The sequence below is a fragment of the Oncorhynchus mykiss genome, chromosome 10 (assembly GCF_057628025.1).
Source record: "Oncorhynchus mykiss isolate SJ-2025 chromosome 10, ASM5762802v1, whole genome shotgun sequence".
NCBI lineage: Eukaryota > Metazoa > Chordata > Actinopteri > Salmoniformes > Salmonidae > Oncorhynchus > Oncorhynchus mykiss.
The window spans coordinates 70,137,132-70,162,299 of NC_143031.1; the positions used below are offsets into that span (position 1 = coordinate 70,137,132).

The window sequence follows — 25,168 nt, forward strand, 5'->3', positions numbered from 1 at the left end:
GGTGACGCTACTAGCGACTAGCGACTGGCTAGCGTGGGAGCACAGTATGATGACTCAGTCACCATTTATGGCATTGTTTGAACGACAGACCATCTAGGGGCGATCACATCTGTGGCCATCTCGAGGAAGAGACATTCCCACATATGTCCTAGGGTCACTGAAGCCAGGAGAGGTGTAAAGACAGACTTGAATCGACGGAATTAATGTTTGGATTGTTTCAAGAGTTCAGGTAGAGCTACGGCGGTTGATATGTTTAATTGTACTGTAATAATATTGGATTTATTGCTACAGAGAAACTGTCGTTCTGTTCATCGGGCGGCGGATAGTTCAAAGAAGAGCAACACAGGTGTGCTCTTATCATACGGTGTTGAGGTGTGGTGATTAGATCCGAGAATGTGTAAGTTTTCATGTCTTTGTTGTCATGTTTTGGGCCATCAAAGTGAAGTTAATTAGACAATAGGAGATCCAGGGAATTGGCTCTCTTGGAAGAATAAAAGTTTAGCTTTAACTTCGATCATGGAGTCATTGGTTAACGTGATATACGTTGGTACTGTCGTGGTGAATATTCTATGCTGTAAAGACTTATTTTAAAAAGGATATTTTGTATCCTTTTTATCGTGAAGATTTCTGGTATGTATCATTTGCAAATTGTATTCTTATTGCGTAACTGTAATAAATGTGATTACTTTTAAATGGATACGAACCACAGTCCACATTTTTGTGGACCACATTTTTGAGTAATTTTCCTTGGATTATTATTTGGTGAAATGTTCAATGGTAAATGTTATTCACAATAGTCATAGCATAAATGCTTGGTCTCTAACTGTGCGTCTCTGAGCTAAGGTTAACTCAATAATAACTACTTAATGCTACTTAACTACTTAAAGATATTAGCTCCTTATTCCTCAGCCTCTCAATAATTGCAGAGTAAGGAAACAGTGTCCATTTGGGCTATGTAAAAGGGACATTTTATCTCCCTTAACCCATTCCCATGTCCTGTTTAAGTAAGTATGAATTATTCAAATGTATCTCACCGGCCCGCAATAATTTCTCCTCCCAGGGAGAGGAGACAGGTCCCCCCCCCCACCCTATGGTTCTCCAGTCGATTTATGGGGGCAGACGGGGGGGCGGAGGGGGGACACTAGGAAATCAGCTAGAGCAAATTGGCCCGTGTGAGTGATGTTGCCGGCTCACCATTGTATTTCATTGTGTCGCTGTATGTTGTGAGGCAGTAGCCAATTAAGGGGAGCTGGGAAGTTTGAGAACCCAGGGGCCGAGCAGGGAGAGGTGGGGGACAAGGGGGCCATGTCGGCGACCATGGGATCATTAAGACGGAAGCGTGGGGCGAGTGCCAACCACTACCCTTCGCATTCAGAGCAGCGCTGTCAGTAATTGCTGTCGACGGGACTTCAAACAGGACTTTCTGTGGCGGCTGGCTGCTCTGCCGTCCCAGAGGCCGTTTGTTAGCTGACCTCCACCGCACTAAACCACCACACTGGAGGATTCACACACACACACACACACACACACACACACACACACACACACACACACACACACACACACACACACACACACATACACACACTCACACACTCACACACACACACACACACACACACACACTCACACACTCACAAACTCATCATCATCATCATCATCATCATCACCTCTCCTCTACATATTCCAAACAAAACCTTGTATGACTATTGTCCTGCGTCACAATTTTCCACCTTCCTTCTGAGGAAAAAAAGTTTATAGAAGTCTCATGTTTGTCTTTTTCTCAAACCCTCCCCTCCTTCTTGACCCCCCCTTCTTCATGTTCCCATCCCTTTCTCTCTACTTGGTGTATTGTACTGTACAACACAGTTCCCGCTAACCCCAGGCGGGACACCTTCTTGCCTCCCCAGATGCATTCTATGACGTGATCACGGTGGGGGCCCCAGCGGCCCACTTCCAGGGCTTTAAGGGCGGAGGGCTGCAGCGACTACTGAGCAGACATGAGGCAGAGAAGAAGAGGTGAGACAGCCTCATTATACAACACATACCATGCAGCAGAGACAGGGCTGCCTTGGACAATAGATTCATACCCAAATGCGACCCTCCTGGTTAAATAAAGCGTTAGTGTCTTTGTCCAAAAAGGCACCATATTCTATGTATAGTACAGTGCACTACTTTTGGCCTGGGTACGGGGTGCCATTTTGGATTGGCCCACTTTAGGGTGGAGAGGTATAGGATACTAACAGAGAAGGATGGATGTAAGTCTGTCTCTGACTGGATTTCATGTGAGGCTTGTTCTGCTAACGACAGGTGAATGTAGCAGGGCCAGCATTGGTAGTGACAGATTCATTTGGTCCTGACATAAGGATTTGATTTGTGCAAGTAGGGCTAGGCTACGCAGTACTGTTAGTGACAGCTGAGCTGGGAGGTTTGACTCAATTGGGATCTGCTCTGTTTGCCACTGACGGCTTTATTTGACTGGAGGGGCGTAGGCCCTAATGCCGTTGAGACTGTTGACTGACTCAGGCTTTTTGTATTTACTCACCGGCTTCTCTCTCTGTGCGGTGGCCATTTTGGATCTTCCAGGTCCCTTCGCAATAACCCTGACTCGTCCCTATTGACACGCCGAGAGACTGTGATTGAATTGTGTCTGTTTGATTCAATTACCTAGCGCCCATCGCGGGCTGTGGCTGTGTGCATGATGTAGAGTCTCTCTCTCTCTGACGGAGAAGACATGTCTAATTAGTATGTTCTCATCGAGCGGGGCCGTCACAGGCCTGACAAACACCCCGATGGGGGTAATATAGTGATGTAGGTGAACTGAGAACAGTGACAGTACAGTAACAGTCCCAACCACCATCCCCCCTATTCATAAAGCGTCTCATTGTAAGAAGTGCTGATCTAGGATCAGGCCCTCCCCCGTCCATTTCATCGTATTCAATATTAGGTAAAATGCTAAACTGATCCTAGATCAGCACTGAGACGTTTTTAGGAATACAGCTTGGCCCTGGGGTCGTTAATCAAGATGGCCGCTTTAATGTCCTCCGATCTGAGATCAGCGTTTTGTATCTTGTCGACGTTTGCCCTTCCCATGCTGTAAGATGGAGGGGGGTTGTCATGGGTTCAGCGTGTGGCCACTTGAGTGATGCCTGAGGAAATGAGAGGTGATTTTCCCCAAAGCTTCTCTGTCGAGTGCCGAGTCATTATGGACCATGTCAGAGCCAATTAGTTACACTGAGTTTAGAGCTCAACAAAGAAGAGGGTAAGAGGAGATGGAGAGAAAGAAAGAGAGAGAAAGAAAGAATGAAACCAAGAGAAAAGAAGTTTAAAGAAATATAAGTTAGAACTTTTTTTTTGATGAACTGCACAAGCGAATTTGCCCGGTAGTCAACGCTTATCTGCTAGCATACACTACGATAAGAGTTAGTATATATTTTGGAACGAAGAGAGTCCACTGAAGTAAAATCAATTGCTTTGAAAGAGAGATTAGACTGGGCAAGGAAGGAGTACCCAGGGATACTTTTTTGTCTCATATTTGACTTAGCTAACTGTAGCTTATATTTTTCAATTTTCCGCCTGGCTAATCGAGGAACAGCCAACTGCCAAGCCCCATCTCATGTCTGACCCGAAATCCAGTCATTTGTCAGTCATTTCCCTAAAATGGGATTTCATGCTCCTCTCCATGGTTATCTTGGATTTGCTTCTATTTGCCTCGTTGGCATTTTAATGGAGTTGCATGTTTTCTTTCAATGGGGGCAAATCAATTCCCGTGACTTAATTTGCATGTTATGCCACGGTGGACACTTTTATTTTGACTAGAGCGTATCTGCCAAGAGGTGCTCTTCAATGTGCTGTTGAAGACCGTGTTTTGTGTTTTGAAATAAATTGAAATTAAGTCATGTTATGAAAATAGATAGCGAGGTTAGACCTAATCTGTAGACACACACAGACAGACACCCTGCCTTTGAACAAGAGCCTTTTGTAATCGTCTTTGATTAAAGGGAACACTAGTCTAGATGTGAGACTTGACTGTTCAATGACATATAAATGAATCAAAGGGAGGAGAGGAAAAATGAAAAAGCTGGAGGTGGAACCAGGAGGGCAAAAAAAGAGCCATTCATCTCGGGCACCTAGAGGAGGGGAAGGGGGAGACGAGAGAGGGGAGAGGGAGGGGGGAGAGAGCAGCGATGGAGGGAGGGGAGATCGAAGAGGGAGAGGGGAGAGGGAGGTGGGAGATGGTGAAGAGAGCGAGTGGGTTGGGAAGGAAGAGGGGATAGAAGAGGAGTGTGCGAAAGAGAGGGAGGCGAGAGATGGGGAGAGGGAGAGAGAGCGGGATGGGAGCAACAGCCAGAGCCAGCGGTATCTTCTTAGTATGGGGCCTTGAAAGGAAGTAAAATTAACAGCTGCACTTCGGGCCCCATCAGTATCCTACAAAGCTATTTACATACAGGGCAGGTGCATTTAGCTTTCATTAATGCCTTCCACCCAAATGGCTGTTTGAAAAGTCAACGATTTTCTTTTTTTCCTTCTTTTTAATTGAACCCTGTAGACGTAGCAGACTAATCTTTCTTTAACAAGCCCCTCCTTTGAATCATTCAGCTTTTTGTACAGTAGACGCTTACTTTGGCTGGAGCCCAGGTTTATTTAATGTGCATCATCAGGATCTGTAAGGGGGAACACTGCTGGGCTGAGGTTGAAGCACTTGTTGTTTTTATACAGTACTCTCTCTCTCTCGTTCTCTCTCTCTCCAATTGTGTGTGTGCTTGTGTGTACACGCACTGGGCCCCAGCATGAAGGCTGCCCCAGCTTATGAGGTCAGGTGTTGTGTGTGTGTGTGTGTGCGTGTGCATGCGCAAGCTGTGCTGTGTCGCTCCTTCGCTGTACGCACTGCCGAGTATCTGACCTTTATTGTTGTGGGGCCGCCGTCTGCTCAGGCAACACTGCCTAACGGTCATTTTGGGGTGTGGAGGGGAGCAGCAGTCACAGCAGGGACAGTTTGGTTCAGGCTACAGTACATACACCTAATAGAGTCCCCTGATGTCAAGGTTTAACTTCACTTGCAAAACTAAAGTCCAACTAAATAGGGTGTGTGTGTGTTATTCCCAGGCAGTTCGTTAAACAGACAGATGCCTGTTGGTTTCAAAGAGAGGACCTTGGTAGTTTTTTAAATTGTATTTAACCAGGTAGGCCAGTTGAGTACAAGTTCTCATTTACAACTGCAACCTGGTCACAATAAAGCAAAGCAGTGTGACACAAATAACAGAGTTACACATGGAATAAACAAACATACAGTCAATAACACAATAGAAAAATCTATACAGTGTGTGCAAATGTAGTAAGATTAAGGAGGTAAGGCAATAAATAGGCCATAGCGGTGAAATAATTACAATTTAGCATTAACACTGGAGTGATAGATGTGCAGATGGTGATGTGCAAGTAGAGATACTGGAGTGCCAAGGAGCAAAATAAGTTGCATATTTGTAACGGCCGTCGGTGGAAGAAGGTGAGGACCAATGCACAGCGTGGGTAGTGTCCATGTTTTTAATAAATAAATTGAATACTGAACAAAAACAACAAAGTGAACGAACGAAACCGAAACAGTTCTGTCTGGTGCAGAATACAAACACTCAACAGAAAATAATCACCCACAAATCAAGGGTGAAAACAGGCTGCCTAAGTATGGTTCTCAATCAGGGACAACGATTGACACTTGCCTCTGATTGAGAACCATACCAGGCCAAACACAGAAATACCAACTCCTAGAAAAACAAACATAGACAACCCACCCAACTCACGCCCTGACCATACAAAAACAAAGACATAACAAATGAACTAAGGTCAGAACGTGACAGTATTAGAACCAGTAGTGAACTAATTAACACTATCTTGTGCAAACACAGGCTGTTTTGGCATCAGGCTGTCTGTCTGTGTGATGGAGAAGGGCAGTAGCCCTGGTCAGATGTAAGAAACTGTGCATTTCATTCCATATTTCTATGCTTCTGTCCTCCTATATGATAGTGTGGGTTTTGGCAGTAGCCTTGGTCAGATTTATAGTAAGGACTGGTCTGAAATCAGTGCCTAGTCCCGTGAGAGAGTGGCTGTTGGTCCTTATTTGATTTGAGAAACAGTTCTAAGATCAGTTGCTATCCAGCACTGTCTTACGACAAACTGGGCTTTGGGGAACCAGACCTGAGGAACCAATGGACACAATCTTGTTCAAACACAGGCTGTTCTGGCATCAGTCTGGTGCAGGTTGTATGTCCGTTTGATGGAGGAGGACTTTGACAGTGGCCCTATTAACTGGTCTGCGATCAGTTGCATTCCAGCCTTGTCTCTATGACGGAGTCGGTTTTTGTAATGTCATTGGTCTGGTCAGGTCCATGCTGGTTTAGGATCAGTTGCTATACAGTCCTCTCACTTATGACAGAGTGGGCTTTAGCAGTGACCAGACTGGTCTACAATCAGTTGCCTTACAGTGCCAGGCCTGTCTGTGTCTCAATGACAGAGTGTGTTTTTTGGCCCGGGTCCTGCCGTCCTCCGATGCAGTGTTCTGCTCCTGCTGGCTGTCAACAGCAGGCCTGGAAGCTCTTCATTAATTTCCTTCCCCACTATTAATTAGCCATGAGCCAGAGACACGGGCTTAATTAGAGACGAGAGGCTGCTGCTTCTTCTTCTTCTCCTCCTTTTTCTCTTTCCCTCTCTCCCTCTCATTACTGTCATAACCAATTCCCATTGATCGTTTAGGAACATCAAGGGAGGACGTTTTGCTAGACTGCTTACTATTTGCTAGTTTTGATAATTCCTTCTAATAGGTAGGTCTAGAGTGGGTGGGTGGATGCTCCAGGGTGGAGAGCGAGGTGTGGGATAGCTAGCCCACTAGGGAGGCTGTGTCTGGGGGAGAGTTGGGTCGATAAAGACCCCCCCTCACCCCCTCCTGGGGGGTTCTGGTTCTCTCAGATGTAACCTACCGGAGATATAAGATCATCTGCAGAGTAAAAACATGTATACAAACATGTATTTTACATTAAACTAGCTAGCTTGTGGCTCAGCAAATTGCCAGTAGATGCTAAGAAACACAACCAAAATCCTTTGCTTCTTGATTAAACACCTAACAACAACATTCCTCCACCATTGTAAACAAGGATATTCCAAGTCGGGTGTCCATTTTCAAGCTTTTCCCTTAACAAGCAGGGTTTCTGTTCTCTTCACTGTGCTTGTCGGCAGCCATCTTGGCTTTGGTGGAAGCTAGCTAGCTTATTGGACTGACAGGCCATCCTGATGAGGAAATTATGGTTTCCCTCCAATAACCAGCTCCGATATAGGTCAATGCTCTCCTGTGGCATCAGGCGGTAGGGACCATGTGTAAACACTGATTATCCACAGCACAGGATACCTAATGGCTGGATTTGTACTTATGAGTCAAAAGTGTTGTTATGCAGCTGGAATTAGCTCATGAGTCTCTGTCTGCCTCACTCAGACAATGTTGTTTTTCCGGTGGTATTCTGTTTTATTGATCTTCTTCCATTTGTACCCTCCTGTATAATGTGGTAATAAGAACTCAAACTCAAAGAGAATACCCAAGTTTTAACGAAATGACTTACGTAAGTTAGCATTCAAACAAATGTTGGCTTTTTCCCTCGTATTCCCTAGCAACTTCCCTAGTATTGACTATAGGCTAGGCTACTCTGTAGAGATGGGATAAGATACTACTGGATCTTATAAGAGGCCGAAGTCTGATTGTCTATGGGTTGCAGCGGGTGGCCTATCCCCAGAGAACTCATTAGCCGTAATGACAAGGCCAGCGTTTGTTAGCGCTAACCAATCAGATGCTACATTGGCAGCAGCTAGCTAGCCCCCTGAAGTACACCTGAAGTAATAAAGGTCCCCAGGTTTTGGCACTGTACTGATGAAGCAGGTAGAGGATGTGTCATAAAAGATTGCTTTGAGGACTCTTCTTTTCTACTCGCTCTCTCGTTCTCAAGACATTCACTCTTTCAGTCTTCAGTCAGTTATGCCTTGGGATCTGGCTCCAGGGTCTGGCCTACATACAGGATGTTCAGAGCTGAATCTAAACGAGCTGGGAGGGTTGACTGCCTCAAATCGCTGCTTCGTTAACGCACGCGCTTGGTCTGATGGCAGGAAATCACTGTGGAGAACTCAATGAAAGTCATTGAAACTTTACTTGAGGTGAACGTTTGATTGGGACTGATGTGCCCTGAATCTATGAACGGACAAAACACGTTTCATCTGAGGGTAAAACGCTTCCCTAAAAATTTTTTCAAGTATTAATTATTCATAATTTTCATCTGGCTGCAGATATTAATTAGGTTGTTTTAGATTGAAGCGTTGGAAAGCATTGATCTATGATACAGTTTCAGGCAACTAGAGCAACATTTTACTTACTGTATCCAGACTATACCACACACTGTATCGTGGCGGTAATGAATCCAACTAGAAAACGTTTACCAGTGGATTGTTTTTGATTACCCTATTATCTTAAACTACAAACCGATCCATAGTCATCACTGTTCTAAATGGACAAAATAATTGTATGGGGAATGTGTACGTTCTGCTTACTAATGACATATCATGGGTTGGCTATTGATTGGAGGCAGAATGAGCTGAAATGAATCTGTTCTTGCAGGTGGTTTGCAATATGCCTGGACATTGGTTACTCTGTGGGCAAGTCATTGATTTAATCTAAATAACTCCCAGGCCCAGGTTCTGTCTACAGTATCATTGATCCATCTCCTTCGTTTCTCACTTCTCGCTCTCTCCGGTCAAGTTAGTAGAGTCAAATATGGTGAACTTCTGAGTATGTAAAATAGTTGAATATGTTTAGCACTGCTGAAACTAGCTGGATTCATACAGTCAAATTTAACCGCATGCAATAAATGGTAAAACCTGAGTTTTTACAATGTTTCTTATTTTATCCGTTTTTATCTACACTGCTGTTTACAATCCTCTAAAATCTTGACCCTTTTCTTTTCCTCTCTCTCTCTCTCTCTCTCTCTCTCTCTCTCTCTCTCTCTCTCTCTCTCTCTCTCTCTCTCTCTCTCTCTCTCTCTCTCTCTCTCTCTTTCTCTCTCTTTCTCTCTCTTTCTCTCTCTTTCTCTCTCTTTCTCTCTCAATTCAATTCGAGGGGCTTTATTGGCTTGGGAAACATGTGTTAACATTGCCAAAGCAAGTGAGGTAGATAATATACAAAAGTGAAATAAACAATAAAAATTAACAGTAAACATTACACATACAGAAATGTCAAAACATACAGTGTTTTAACAATGTACAAATGGTTAAAGGACACAAGATAAAATAAATAAGCATAAATATAATAATAACAACAATTTCTCTCTCTCTCTCTCCATCACCTCTTCAGTTTCAGCACAGCATACCAGTGCATCTACTACTCCCCGGAGCACACAGCCAAAGCCCAGGAGGTGTTGCACAGTGTGGGCCATCTCCAACCTCTCATCTCGGGCCTGGCAGACCAGCTGCTTCAGGCCGCCCAGCAGCACTCCATGGCTGGGCTGAGGGAGGCACTCAAGACCCTGGCTGGAAAGGTGAGTAGGCCTCTACCACCACAACTATCAGAACTACCAGCTCTTTCCTTGTTATTTTCCCCACCATTTAGCTCCAAGCCTGGGGTGGGAGTGCTACTTAGTGTCCCTGGCTGGATCTCTAGCCACACAGGTCTCCAACTACCACCACAATCTACCCCCTCTGTCCATGTTCCTTTCCCTCACGATGGAGCTCAAAGGTACAGGTAGAAGTGCTATGCTTAACTTGTCTGGATCTGTAGCCCCCCCCCACCATCTGGATGTGTGTAGCACCACAGGGGAGCTCATTTTAGAGCTCTTCCCTCCTGCTGTGCTAGTGTGTAATCAGGCAAAGTGAAGCCTGGGAGGTGAAGCCTGGGAGGTGAGCTACCAGGGGGATTACAACTGGAACTATTTGTAGAAAATCTCCTTTACAGTGACTCTGAGTGTGAACATGCTTTGCCTCAGAGATGATTGTTTATACTGTATTTTGTTTAATATATTTGGCTGCAGCAAGTGTATTTTAGTGACCTGAAGTTGCCCTTCAAGCGTACTACTACAAAACATCTGCCGTGAAGACATCTAGCTCTAGGGTTAAACACACCCCAAACACGCACACACCTCTCGTCATACCCACTGTCCATAACTCATCATTAAAACGACAAAGCCAACTCAAGTGAATTGCGAGTCCACAAGCGCAGAGTTTTATGAACAAGACACTTGGTGTTTTATCCGTGTAATTATGAATTACATCTGGTGCTGTCAGATTTGCAATCTGCTGCAGTGAGTGAGTGAGAGATTGTTTTTGCCACAGTGGAGTAGAGCCCAATCAGACAGCTTCATTGGTACATTCTCTCTGTCACCGCTTCCCCTCATCCTTGATTAGACACGCAGGCGGCCTGGTCAGCACCGGCCCTGCTCCTCTGATTAGAACTTCAAACTTTGTGTGTCTCTGTCTCGGTTATTGGATGTGTGTGGGTGGTGGGCGGAGTGAGGGAGGCTTGTGGTAGGGTGTGTGTGTGTGGGCGGAGTGAGGGAGGCTTGTGGTAGGGTGTGTACGGGGGAAAAATATAGTTGGATGGGGAGATTGATTGATGGTTGTCCGTTGGATAGCTGTTCATGTCATATGCATGAGTAGTCTGTCATGGAATGTGTGTTTGCACATTTGCTTATAGTGCTGAGTTCACCCTAAGTAGCTCCTCTATCAATTATTTATTTATTTAACATGTTTTATTTCACCAGGTAGGCCAGTTGAGAACAAGTTCTCATTTACAACTGCGACCTGGCCAAGATGAAGCAAAGCAGTGTGACACAAACAACAACACATTGATAATCCATAGTCCGCCTAGCAACACCACACATTCAGCACACAATTTTCACCATATAATGTATGAGGTGGTCTACCCGTGGCGTTTCCACGGAAACTCTCAAAACACACATTCACTCACACACACACACAGCCATGCTGGCTCCCTGGGTTGGTGTGTGTCCTCTGTCCAGACAGATGGCTGTGGAGTTTCGGTCCATAGAGCGAGAGAGACAGACAGAGCCCTAATGAAAGCAGAGAGAGGTTTGATCCACAGTCACGTAACTCACCAAGGACAGCTCCCACTGCCAGCGTCTCACACAGAGACTTCTCCTCCAGAGAGTCTGGGAGTGAGATGAGCAGTGGGGGGAGAAGTTAGCCTGGGATTCAAACAGATTATTTCACAATTTTCAGCTTCGATTCAAGGCTATGGAGGAGTGTTGTCACTGGGCCGGGTGGATGCTGTGACACTCCCCTCAGGGAAAGGGATAGTGGGGAGTTTAAAACAGAAAACTCACACTATGAAACAAAAAAAAGATCTACAACGATCTACGGGTTCTCAGATGCTGTGTTATTACTGCTACTGCTGCTATTGGTGGTGATGATGATGATGATCAGTGAAAGAACGATGCATCAATTCATTTCCTGCCTTCTGGGAACTGATGCTTATGTCCAAAAGCGCAGAATACCTATTACTATTATCTTCTATGCATTGCTACAGTATAAGAGGATTGCCTTATTTGGGCAGAAAAATGTCCTGTGTTAAATTACATTGGATACGGCGTGCCTACCAGGCGTACCTACCAGGCATGGCTATGAGGTCATCACCTCTCCCAGTCTTTATCTAGCACTTTCCATTCAACATCTTTCTCCTCTCTGTACATGTTTCTCCTTTAATAAAGTAGGAAGTACCATACATGCACTACCGGTCAAAAGTTTTAGAACACCTACTCATTCCAGAGTTTTTCTTTATTTTTTACTATTTTCTACATTCTAGAATAGTAGTGAAGACATCACAACTATGAAATAACACCTATGGAATCATGTAGTAACCAAAAAGAAAAATAAATCAAAATATATTTTATATTTCATATTCTTCAAATAGCCACCCTTTGCCTTGACAGCACACTTTTGGCAGTCTCTCAACCAGCTTTATGAGGTAGTCACCTGGAATGCATTTCAATTAACAGGTGTGCCTTATTAAAAGTTAATTTGTGGAATTTCTTTCCTTCTTAATGTGTTTGGGCCAATCAGTAGTGTTGTGACAAGGTAGTGGTGGTTTACAGAAGATAGCCCTATTTGGTAAAACACCAAGTCCATATTATGGCAAGAATAGCTCAAATAAGCAAAGAGAAACGACAGTCCATCATTACATTAAGACACGAAGGTCAGTCAATGTGGACAATGTCAAGAACTTTGAAAGTTTCTTCAAGTGCAGTCGCAAAAACCTTCAAGCTCTATGATGAAACTGGCTCTCATGAGGACCGCCACAGGAATGGAAGACCCAGAGTTACCTCTGCTGTTGAGGGTAAGTTCATTTGAGTTACCAGCCTCAGAAATTTCAGCCCAAATAAATGCTTCACAGAGTTCAAGTAACAGACACATCTAAAAATCAACTGTTCAGAGGAGACTGTGTGAATCAGGCCTTCATCGTCGAATTGCTACAAAGAACCCACTTCTAAAAGACACCAATGAGAAGAAGAGACTTGCCTGGGCCACAAAACGTGAGCAATGGACATTAGACCATTGGAAATTTGTCGTTTGGGCTGGAGTCCAAATTGGAGATTTTTGGTTCCAACCGCTGTGTCTTTGTGAGACGCAGAGTAGGTGAACAGATGATCTCCGCATGTGTATTTCCAACCGTAAGGCATGGAGGAGGTGGTGTGGGGGTGCTTTGATGGTGACACTGTCTGTGAATTATTTAGAATTCAAGGCACACTTAACCAGCATGGCTACCACAGCGTTCTGCAGCGATACGCCATCCCATCTGGTTTGCGTTTAGTGGGACTATCATTTGTTTTTCAACAGGACAATGACCCAACACACCTCCAGGCTGTGTAAGGGCTATTTTACCAAGAAGGAGAGTGATGGAGTGCTGCATCAGATGACCTGGCATCCACAATCCCCTGACCTTAATCAAATCGAGATGGTTTGCAATGAGTCGGACCGCAGAGTGAAGGAAAAGCAGCCAACAAGTGCTCAGCATATGTGGGAACTCCTTCAAGACTGTTGGAAAAGGATCCCAGGTGAAAAATAAAGAAAAACCCTTGAATGAGTAGGTGTTCTAAAGCTTTTGACCGGTAGTGTAGGTTTGCAAAGGGAGGGTATATTACTGGAAACTTTCTAAGTGTATCAGTAAACTACCAGACTTTTGGTAGCTTTCAAGGTTTTGGGGGAATTTTATACAGGTACTTCAGATTATCGCAGGTGTCTGTAATTATCTCTGTCCCTCTGTGTGGCCTTATCACATGTGAACATATATAAAATAATAAGATTTAAAAAATATTTATAGAATGACAAAGCCGTAAAACATTATCCTAAATATAAACCATCAACTCAGTGAATACCATTGGTGTGGGTTTCAGCATGAAATATTCTTGATATATTTTTATTTTTATGTCTTTGTTGTAAATGTTTCGGTGCCAAACTGGTGGCAATTGTGAAAAAGTCAATAGTAGGAGGATTTGCAGAGTTAATTCAAATGAATGCCATCGTTGATTTTTTTTAAATTAGTTTGACTATTTTCTCTTGATCCATATCCACTAGAAACTCATGGACAATATGGACACGGATTTAAACAAATTATACTTTATATGAGAATTTTTTATTATTCAAGTATAACTTACCAGAGTTACCATAGATGACCTGTTCATTTCCATAGTTACCATAGATTACCTGTTAATTACCAGAGTTTAACTGTTAATTACCAGAGTTTAACTGTTAATTACCAGAGTTAACTGTTAATTACCAGAGTTAACTGTTAATTACCAGAGTTAACTGTTAATTACCAGAGTTAACTGTTAATTACCAGAGTTAACTATTAATTACCAGAGTTAACTATTAATTACCAGCGTTACCGTAGATGACCTGTTACTTACCAGAGTTACCGTAGGTGACCTGTTACTTACCAGAGTTACCGTAGGTGACCTGTTACTTACCAGAGTTACCGTAGGTGACCTGTTACTTACCAGCGTTACCATAGGTGACCTGTTAATTACCAGCGTTACCGTAGGCGACCTGTTAATTACCAGAGTTACCGTAGGTGACCTGTTAATTACCAGAGTTACCGTAGGTGACCTGTTAATTACCAGCGTTACCGTAGGCGACCTGTTAATTACCAGAGTTACCGTAGGCAACCTGTTAATTACCAGAGTTACCGTAGACGACCTGTTAATTACCAGAGTTACCGTAGACGACCTGTTAATTACCAGAGTTACCATAGACGACCTGTTAATTACCGGCGTTGCCGTAGACGACCTGTTAATTACCAGAGTTGCCGTAGACGACCTGTTAATTACCGGCGTTACCGTAGACGACCTGTTAATTACCGGCGTTACCGTAGACGACCTGTTAATTACCGGCGTTACCGTAGACGACCTGTTAATTACCAGCGTTGCCGTAGACGCCCTGTTAATTACCAGCGTTGCCGTAGACGACCTGTTAATTACCAGAGTTACCGTAGGTGACCTGTTAATTACCAGAGTTACCGTAGACGACCTGTTAATTACCAGCGTTGCCGTAGATGACCTGTTAATTACCAGAGTTACCGTAGGTGACCTGTTAATTACCAGCGTTGCCGTAGACGACCTGTTAATTACCAGAGTTGCCGTAGGTGACCTGTTAATTACCAGAGTTACCGTAGGTGACCTGTTAATTACCAGAGTTACCGTAGGCGACCTGTTAATTACCAGAGTTACCGTAGACGACCTGTTAATTACCAGCGTTGCCGTAGACGACCTGTTAATTACCGGCGTTACCGTAGACGACCTGTTAATTACCAGCGTTGCCGTAGACGCCCTGTTAATTACCAGCGTTGCCGTAGACGACCTGTTAATTACCAGAGTTACCGTAGGTGACCTGTTAATTACCAGAGTTACCGTAGACGACCTGTTAATTACCAGCGTTGCCGTAGATGACCTGTTAATTACCAGAGTTACCGTAGGTGACCTGTTAATTACCAGCGTTACCATAGGTGACCTGTTAATTACCAGCGTTACCGTAGGCGACCTGTTAATTACCAGAGTTACCGTAGGTGACCTGTTAATTACCAGAGTTACCGTAGGTGACCTGTTAATTACCAGCGTTACCGTAGGCGACCTGTTAATTACCAGAGTTACCGTAGGCAACCTGTTAATTACCAGAGTTACCGTAGACGACCTGTTAATTACCAGAGTTACCGTAGACGACCTGTTAATTACCAGAGTTACCATAGACGACCTGTTAATTACCGGCGTTGCCGTAGACGACCTGTTAATTACCAGAGTTGCCGTAGACGACCTGTTAATTACCGGCGTTACCGTAGACGACCTGTTAATTACCGGCGTTACCGTAGACGACCTGTTAATTACCGGCGTTACCGTAGACGACCTGTTAATTACCAGCGTTGCCGTAGACGCCCTGTTAATTACCAGCGTTGCCGTAGACGACCTGTTAATTACCAGAGTTACCGTAGGTGACCTGTTAATTACCAGAGTTACCGTAGACGACCTGTTAATTACCAGCGTTGCCGTAGATGACCTGTTAATTACCAGAGTTACCGTAGGTGACCTGTTAATTACCAGCGTTGCCGTAGACGACCTGTTAATTACCAGAGTTGCCGTAGGTGACCTGTTAATTACCAGAGTTACCGTAGGTGACCTGTTAATTACCAGAGTTACCGTAGGCGACCTGTTAATTACCAGAGTTACCGTAGGCAACCTGTTAATTACCAGAGTTACCGTAGACGACCTGTTAATTACCAGAGTTACCGTAGACGACCTGTTAATTACCAGAGTTACCATAGACGACCTGTTAATTACCGGCGTTGCCGTAGACGACCTGTTAATTACCAGAGTTGCCGTAGACGACCTGTTAATTACCGGCGTTACCGTAGACGACCTGTTAATTACCGGCGTTACCGTAGACGACCTGTTAATTACCGGCGTTACCGTAGACGACCTGTTAATTACCAGCGTTGCCGTAGACGCCCTGTTAATTACCAGCGTTGCCGTAGACGACCTGTTAATTACCAGAGTTACCGTAGGTGACCTGTTAATTACCAGAGTTACCGTAGACGACCTGTTAATTACCAGCGTTGCCGTAGATGACCTGTTAATTACCAGAGTTACCGTAGGTGACCTGTTAATTACCAGCGTTGCCGTAGACGACCTGTTAATTACCAGAGTTGCCGTAGGTGACCTGTTAATTACCAGAGTTACCGTAGGCGACCTGTTAATTACCAGAGTTACCGTAGACGACCTGTTAATTACCAGCGTTGCCGTAGACGACCTGTTAATTACCGGCGTTACCGTAGACGACCTGTTAATTACCAGCGTTGCCGTAGACGCCCTGTTAATTACCAGCGTTGCCGTAGACGACCTGTTAATTACCAGAGTTACCGTAGGTGACCTGTTAATTACCAGAGTTACCGTAGACGACCTGTTAATTACCAGCGTTGCCGTAGATGACCTGTTAATTACCAGAGTTACCGTAGGTGACCTGTTAATTACCAGCGTTGCCGTAGACGACCTGTTAATTACCAGAGTTGCCGTAGACGACCTGTTAATTACCAGCGTTGCCGTAGACGCCCTGTTAATTACCAGCGTTGCCGTAGACGCCCTGTTAATTACCAGCGTTGCCGTAGACGACCTGTTAATTACCAGAGTTACCGTAGACGCCCTGTTAATTACCAGCGTTGCCGAAGACGCCCTGTTAATTACCAGCGTTGCCGTAGACGACCTGTTAATTACCAGCGTTGCCGTAGACGCCCTGTTAATTACCAGCGTTGCCGTAGACGCCCTGTTAATTACCAGGGTTGCCGTAGACGACCTGTTAATTACCAGAGTTACCGTAGACGCCCTGTTAATTACCAGCGTTGCCGTAGACGCCCTGTTAATTACCAGCGTTGCCGTAGACGACCTGTTAATTACCAGCGTTGCCGTAGACGCCCTGTTAATTACCAGCGTTGCCGTAGACGACCTGTTAATTACCAGAGTTACCGTAGACGCCCTGTTAATTACCAGCGTTGCCGTAGACGACCTGTTAATTACCAGCGTTGCCGTAGACGCCCTGTTAATTACCAGCGTTGCCGTAGACGACCTGTTAATTACCAGAGTTACCGTAGACGCCCTGTTAATTACCAGCGTTGCCGAAGACGCCCTGTTAATTACCAGCGTTGCCGTAGGCGACCTGTTAATTACCAGCGTTGCCGTAGACGCCCTGTTAATTACCAGCGTTGCCGTAGACGCCCTGTTAATTACCAGCGTTGCCGTAGACGACCTGTTAATTACCAGAGTTACCGTAGACGCCCTGTTAATTACCAGCGTTGCCGTAGACGCCCTGTTAATTACCAGCGTTGCCGTAGACGACCTGTTAATTACCAGCGTTGCCGTAGACGACCTGTTAATTACCAGCGTTACCGAAGATTCCAGTAACTTTGGTAAATGACCAGTAGATTTATAACCCTAATCATACAGTATAGTACAGACAACTCCTCTCATCCTCTTCAAATCAGCAGTGAGCATATAGCCTTGCAGTTTTTTCATCTACTTTAGATCAAAGATTCAGTATCACACATAAAAACCACTCCTCCTCTTGCAGTTCTTTCATCTACTTTAGATCATACAGTATTACACATAAAAACCACTCCTCCAACCGTAAGCATTTCACCTCTGACTTGCACTTTTCCCTCAGTTGAGATCACAGATGTATTGAAGAACGCAATGTTTCTTTCTCTCAGGGGATTTCCGGTCCTTAGTTCTCCACAGTAGGTGAAGGTGAGAACCAAAGTGAAGTGAAGTTCTCACTTGAGATTGAGGTGAGCAAAAGTAGGATAAGATAACAAAGCGAGCGATTTGAAATGTGTTTTTCTTTCACCAGAGACAGTTAAAACCAAGTCCTAGATTAGAACACACATTCATCTGATATTGTACCGTGTGTTTAGTGGACTCGCTGTCTGAGAAACCGACCCTGAGAGTTTTTCTGTGTCAGACGCAACACCTTCAAATGCACCACACAGCGCAGTATAGACAATCCTCCCCTAAGAATGGTTCACTACTTTCAAATCTACCCGAAATGCAAACAACAGAGAGAGAGAATCAACCTGGAGACCATCAACTATCTGAGTCATTGTGAGTTAGTCTATTAGAATATCAACTATCTGAGTTATATTGTGAGTTAGTCTAATAGAATATCAACTATCTGAGTTATATTGTGAGTTAGTCTAATAGAATATCAACTATCTGAGTTATATTGTGAGTTAGTCTAATAGAATATCAACTATCTGAGTTATATTGTGAGTTAGTCTATTAGAATATCAACTATCTGAATCATTGTGAGTTAGTCTATTAGAATATCAACTATCTGAGTTATATTGTGAGTTAGTCTAATAGAATATCAACTATCTGAGTTATATTGTGAGTTAGTCTAATAGAATATCAACTATCTGAGTTATATTGTGAGTTAGTCTAATAGAATATCAACTATCTGAGTTATATTGTGAGTTAGTCTATTAGAATATCAACTATCTGAGTTATATTGTGAGTTAGTCTAATAGAATATCAACTATCTGAGTTATATTGTGAGTTAGTCTATTAGAATATCAACTATCTGAGTTATATTGTGAGTTAGTCTAATAGAATATCAACTATCTGAGTTATATTGTGAGTTAGTCTAATAGAATATCAACTATCTGAGTTATATTGTGAGTTAGTCTAATAGAATATCAACTATCTGAGTTATATTGTGAGTTAGTCTAATAGAATATCAACTATCTGAGTTATATTGTGAGTTAGTCTATTAGAATATCAACTATCTGAGTTATATTGTGAGTTAGTCTAATAGAATATCAACTATCTGAGTTATATTGTGAGTTAGTCTAATAGAATATCAACTATCTGAGTTATATTGTGAGTTAGTCTATTAGAATATCAACTATCTGAGTTATATTGTGAGTTAGTCTAATAGAATATCAACTATCTGAGTTATATTGTGAGTTAGTCTATTAGAATATCAACTATCTGAGTTATATTGTGAGTTAGTCTAATAGAATATCAACTATCTGAGTTATATTCAAATCAAATGTATTTATATAGCCCTTCGTACATCAGCTGATATCTCAAAGTGCTGTACAGAAACCCAGCCTAAAACCCCAAACAGCAAGCAATGCAGGTGTAGAAGCACGGTGGCTAGGAAAAACTCCCTAGAAAGGCCAAAACCTAGGAAGAAACCTAGAGAGAAACCAGGCTATGTGGGGTGGCCAGTCCTCTTCTGGCTGTGCCGGGTGGAGATTATAACAGAACATGGCCAAGATGTTCAAATGTTCATAAATGACCAGCATGGTCGAATAATAATAAGGCAGAACAGTTGAAACTGGAGCAGCAGCACGGCCAGGTGGACTGGGGACAGCAAGGAGTCATCATGTCAGGTAGTCCTGGGGCATGGTCCTAGGGCTCAGGTCCTCCGAGAGAGATAAAGAAAGAGAGAAGGAGAGAATTAGAGAACGCACACTTAGATTCACACAGAACACCAAATAGGACAGGAGAAGTACTCCAGATATAACAAACTGACCCTAGCCCCCCGACACATGAACTACTGCAGCATAAATACTGGAGGCTGAGACAGGAGGGGTCAGGAGACACTGTGGCCCCATCCGAGGACACCCCCGGACAGGGCCAAACAGGAAGGATATAACCCCACCCACTTTGCCAAAGCACAGCCCCCACACCACTAGAGGGATATCTTCAACCACCAACTTGTGAGTTAGTCTATTAGAATATCAACTATCTTAGTCATTGTGAGTTAGTCTATTAGAATATCAACTATCTGAGTCATTGTGAGTTAGTCTAATAATCAAATCAAATCAAATTTTATTTGTCACATACACATGGTTAGCAGATGTTAATGCGAGTGTAGCGAAATGCTTGTGAAAAAAAACCTAGGAACGCGAAGCGAGGCGGCCATCTCTGCCGGCGCCGGAAGATAATAGAATATCAACTATCTGAGTCATTGTGAGTTAGTCTATTAGAATGTCAACTATCTGAGTCATTGTGAGTTAGTCTATTAGAATATCAACTATCTTAGTCATTGTGAGTTAGTCTATTAGAATATCAACTATCTGAGTCATTGTTAGTCTAATCCTAATATAATAACAATGGCTCTGGATGGGCTTTGTCACAGTCAAATAGCTTGGTCCCTTGACCCCGCAGTTAACAAGAGCAAATATGACCAGAGTGTGAAATACCATGTCTCTCACCATGCATTGTTCAGTCAGCCCAGGAAAGCCAATGAAAACCAAATGTCTTCCATCGATTGCAAATGAATGTCGTGGAAGATAAGCACATATCTGTTTGAATATGGATTTTGGCATTTTAAGTTCCTTTTGGGTTTTTGTGGGAGGTTTGATCCTATTGAGGTTTTTTGCTTCACTGATTTGTGTGTGGGGTTATGGGGAAGTATGTGGGGTTGGGTGGTGGGGAAGTGTGTGGGGTTGGGTTGTGGGGAAGTGTGTGGGGTTGGGTTGTGGGGAAGTGTGTGGGGTTGGGTTGTGGGGAAGTGTGTGGGGCTTGGTTGTGGGGAAGTGTGTGGGGCTGGGTTGTGGGGAAGTGTGTAGGGCTGGGTTGTGGGGAAGTGTGTGGGGTTGGGTTGTGGGGATGTGTGTGGGGCTGGGTTGTGGGGTTTGATTGTGGGGAAGTGTGTGGGGTTGGGTTGTAGGGTTGGATTGTGGGGAAGTGTGTGGGATTGGGTTGTGGGTTGGATTGTGGGGAAGTGTGTGGAGTTGTGGGGTTGGATTGTGGGGAAGTGTGTGGGGTTGGATTGTGGGGAAGTGTGTGGGGTTGGGTTGTGGGGAAGTGTGTGGGGTTGGGTTGTGGGGAAGTGTGTGAGGTTGGGTTGTGGGGAAGTGTGTGGGGTTGGGTTGTGGGGAAGTGTGTGCATGTGTGCATTTTTGTGCATGCGAGTATGCGAGTGTTGATAAAGTTTTCTCCTAATAGAAGTAAATGTGAACTTGCACCAAATGTTAATCAAGTTATGTATTTCAATCCAGAGTTATACCGCCCTAAAATGATTCATTGACAGTTATAATGTAATCTATATACTGTACATGATAGGCAGTTATTGAATGGAATGGAATCCCACTCTGTTACTGTTTGTTCACACATGTACTATTCAACCACCACCATGACCCTGTATGGTAAGGCCCTACAAGAAAGGCTGTCTGCCAAAACCAGGCCTCTATGACTTCCAGTGCTAGCAGGGGTTTTTGTTCTGTTCAGTTAATATACAGACATACAGATTGTTCCTTATCAGATCACTTTGCAGATATACAGCTGAAACAGATCCCTGAAAACACAGAGATCTTCCAGGAGCAACTACGGTCTAGATAGCTACTGAGGGACAAAGACACCATTCTCCAGTCTCACACTGTTTCCGTACAAGCCCTCCAACATCCAAAGTGCCACCTACCCCTCTCTCACCTCAGAGACTCCTCTCAACCCTCTCTCACCTCAGAGAGGTAAACATATTCCTCTCTACTCTCTCACCTCAGAGAGGTACACAGATTCCTCTCTACCCTCTCTCACCTCAGAGAGGTGCACAGATTCCTCTCTACCCTCTCTCACCTCAGAGAGGTGCACAGATTCCTCTCTACCCTCTCTCACCCCAGAGAGGTGCACAGATTCCTCTCTACCCTCTCTCACCTCAGAGAGGTGCACAGATTCCTCTCTACCCTCTCTCACCTCAGAGAGGTACACAGATTCCTCTCTACCCTCTCTCACCTCAGAGAGGTGCACAGATTCCTCTCTACCTTCTCTCACCTCAGAGAGGTACACAGATTCCTCTCTACCCTCTCTCACCCCAGAGAGGTGCACAGATTCCTTTCTACCCTCTCTCACCTCAGAGAGGTGCACAGATTCCTCTCTACCCTCTCTCACTTCAGAGAGGTGCACAGATTAATCTCTACCCTCTCACCTCAGAGAGGTATACAGATTCCTCTCTACCCTCTCTCACTTCAGAGAGGTGCACAGATTAATCTCTACCCTCTCACCTCAGAGAGGTATACAGATTCCTCTCTACCCTCTCTCACCCCAGAGAGGTGCACAGATTCCTCTCTACCCTCTCTCACCCCAGAGAGGTGCACAGATTCCTCTCTACCCTCTCTCACCCCAGAGAGGTGCACAGATTCCTCTCTACCCTCTCTCACCTCAGAGAGGTGCACAGATTCCTCTCTACCCTCTGGGTCATGTGTCAGGGGGTTAGTGGCAGCACGGGGAGAGATGCTCCAGGTGGGTTTCGTTTACTAACGTATGCCGCATTCATTTGTTCAATCTCTCATTGGTTCTCTTGTTTGCCTGTTCAAAGGATCTCTGCTCATGTGTCATATTAGACTGCATGTGGTTTGCTGTGGTAATAGAATTGCTTATTGCGATGCTAACTCAATTATTCCTGAGAGCCCTTATCTGTGGTGCCGGGGTACGAGCCGTCTTGGCTCTGGATGATCATCAGCATTCAGCAGCTTGTGAATTTGAGAACAAAGGAGGTAGCTACCCCTTGGAGGCGAGAGGGCTCACCGAGGAGTAATTGAATTGTTTCTTGTTGTTGATGTTGTTGCCGGTGCCTGGCGCCGGCGCTGGCGAACACGGTGGGGAAGGCTAGCGAGGAGGAAAGCTAATCTTCCATCACTCCTTCATTTTACTAGCCCGCTGAACACACACACACACACACACACACACACACACACACACACACACACACACACACACACACACTCACACACACTCAGTTTTTGATGAACTCCTCAGTGATATCCCTCTCCCCTGTTCTCTGGCACTCTCATTCACCCTCTATCTCTTTTTCATTTTGCCTCCCTTCCTCTCTCTCTCACTCTGTCTCTGTCTGTATTTCTCCCTACCTCACCACCCTCCCATCCCCCTCATACAATCTCTCCCCCTTCCCTCTGATTTCTTGCAGACGGAGCAGTTTGTGCACGCGCTCAAAGACGAGCTGGTGAAGAGCGCCTTGCTGGCCCTCCACACTGCACAGCCCGGCTATGTTACAAAGAACCAGAACCAGACCCTTCCAGGCCACCAGGGTCACAGCCACCAGGACCACCTTAGTCCCAGCCAGAGGGGTCAACAAGGCCAGAGTCCACCCCAGAACCCAGGCCACAGTCCTGGGCAGCCATCGGCTACAGACAGCCCTGTGGTGGTGTGTAATAATGTGGATGGTGGCTCCCAGACGGCTCCCATCAGAGAAGACGGGCAGGCTCCTCTGAAGCGCCAGGACTCCATACCGTGTCATAAGGAGTACGACGAGGAGGAATGGGCAAGTCCTGCTGTTTCTATACCATCATCTCACTCTGTGTCTGTTCTGCTCTGTCTGTCTGTGGGTCTCAATCTCTGTCCCCCTTCTTCCTCTCTCTCAATTCAATTCAAGGGTTTTATTGGCATGGGAAACGTATGTTAACATTGCCAAAACAATTTAAAAAATAACAGTAAACATTACAGAAGAATAAAGACATTTCAAATGTCATATTATGTCTATATACAGTGTTGTAACAATGTGCAAATAGTTAAAGTACAAAAGGGAAAATAATCAAGCATAAAAATGGGCTGTATTTACAATAGTGTTTGTTCTTCACCGGTTGCCCTTTTCTTGTGGCAACAGGTCATAAATCTTGCTGCTGTCATGGTACACTGGTATTTTACCCAATAGATATGGAAGTTTATCAAAATTGGATTTGTTTTTGAATTCTTTGTGTATCTGTGTAATCTGAGGGAAATATGTGTCTCTAATATTGTCATACACTTGGCAGGAGGTTAGGAAGTGCATCTCAGTTTCCACCTCATTTTGTGGGCAGTGAGCACATAGCCTGTCTTCTCTTGAGTGCCAGGTCTGCCTACGGCGGCTTTTCTCAATAGCAATGCTATGCTCACTGAGTCTGTACATAGTCAAAGCTCACTCACTCTCTCTGTCTCTCTCTCTCTGTCACTCTCTCTCGTCTCTCTGTCTCTGTCACCCTCTCTGTCTGTCTCTCTGTCTCTGTCCCTCTCTCTGTCTCTGTCACTCTCTCTGTCTCTGTCACTCTCTTTTTCACTCTCTCTCTCTCTCTCTCTCTCTCACTCTCTCTGTCACTCTCTCTGTCTCTCTCACTCTCTGTCTCTCTCACTCTCTCTCTCTCTCCCTCTGCCAGTGCAAGTCTAAAAGTTGCTGTATCTGATGATAAACAATAGTTAATATCAGTTACAGAAGTCTTAAGAAACTGTGTGTGTGTGTGCGTGCTGTGTGTGCTAATAGAAACGATGGGGAATGAAGCCAGAGCTAACAGCAGGGACTTAGCCGGAGTCACACACTACAATTCCTAATCAGCCATCAAACAACTGTCTGCCTTTGAGAAGAGTTTAAAAACACTCACCTCTGAGACAAAGGACATCCAAACTGCACTCCAACACACACACACTAAGCCATGCTTGGCAAGCCTAATTACTTTCCCCAACAGGCAGAAAGTGAATAAATCAATTAAAAAATGTGGGTATTATGAGGACAATACGAAACAGAGGAGTTTGGAGGCTTTCTGCTCCAAAGTACAAATGCACTTTGAGAGTTATCTCTTCAAGCAGGCTGCAATTGCCATCTACTGAGAGTAGAGAAACTCTTCATAGTGCTTCTGTGACCGATTTGATTTTGAGACAATGAAAGTTAAAGGCTAGTAGAACTCTGGTGATAAGGGCTTTGAACAGCCAACGTCCAATCATACTCAAACCCACTGTAGTGGACCAAGGCAGAGATATACATCCATATTTAACATGGTTGATATTATATACTACATTCTATGTTTTGGGATCAAATAGTATCTTGTGGTTCACTAACAGTTGTGGTTCACTAACAGACAGGTGTGGAACATGGATTCATCTTCCAGACAGATCACATGGGGTGGCAGGTTAGACTAGTGGTTAGAGCGTTGGACTAGTAAACGAAAAGTTGCAAGATCGAATCCCCGAGCTGACAAGGTAAAAATCTGTCGTTCTGCCCCTGAACAAGGCCGTTAACCCACTGTTCCTAGGCTGTCATTGAAAGTAAGTCTTAACTGACTTGCCTAGATAAATCAAATAAAAATAAACATGCAGATTGAACT

The 25,168-nt window shown here is 44.4% G+C and overlaps 1 protein-coding gene across 18 annotated transcripts in view; it reads left to right on the forward strand.

The window, feature by feature from the left end:
* The window catches only part of LOC110498435 (type II inositol 3,4-bisphosphate 4-phosphatase), a 258,204-nt gene that overhangs the window by 206,379 nt on the left and 26,657 nt on the right, over positions 1 to 25,168 (forward strand). For all 18 annotated transcript variants that reach the window (XR_016483906.1, XR_016483907.1, XR_016483909.1 and 15 more), the window contains 3 exons: positions 1,911 to 2,019; positions 9,377 to 9,560; positions 23,005 to 23,358. Coding sequence is in view for 14 of the 18 variants with exons in the window: in XM_036933671.2 (XP_036789566.1) it covers positions 1,911 to 2,019; positions 9,377 to 9,560; positions 23,005 to 23,358 (647 nt within the window). In the remaining 4 variants the exon portion in view is untranslated. The remainder of the gene's footprint in view (positions 1 to 1,910; positions 2,020 to 9,376; positions 9,561 to 23,004; positions 23,359 to 25,168) is intronic.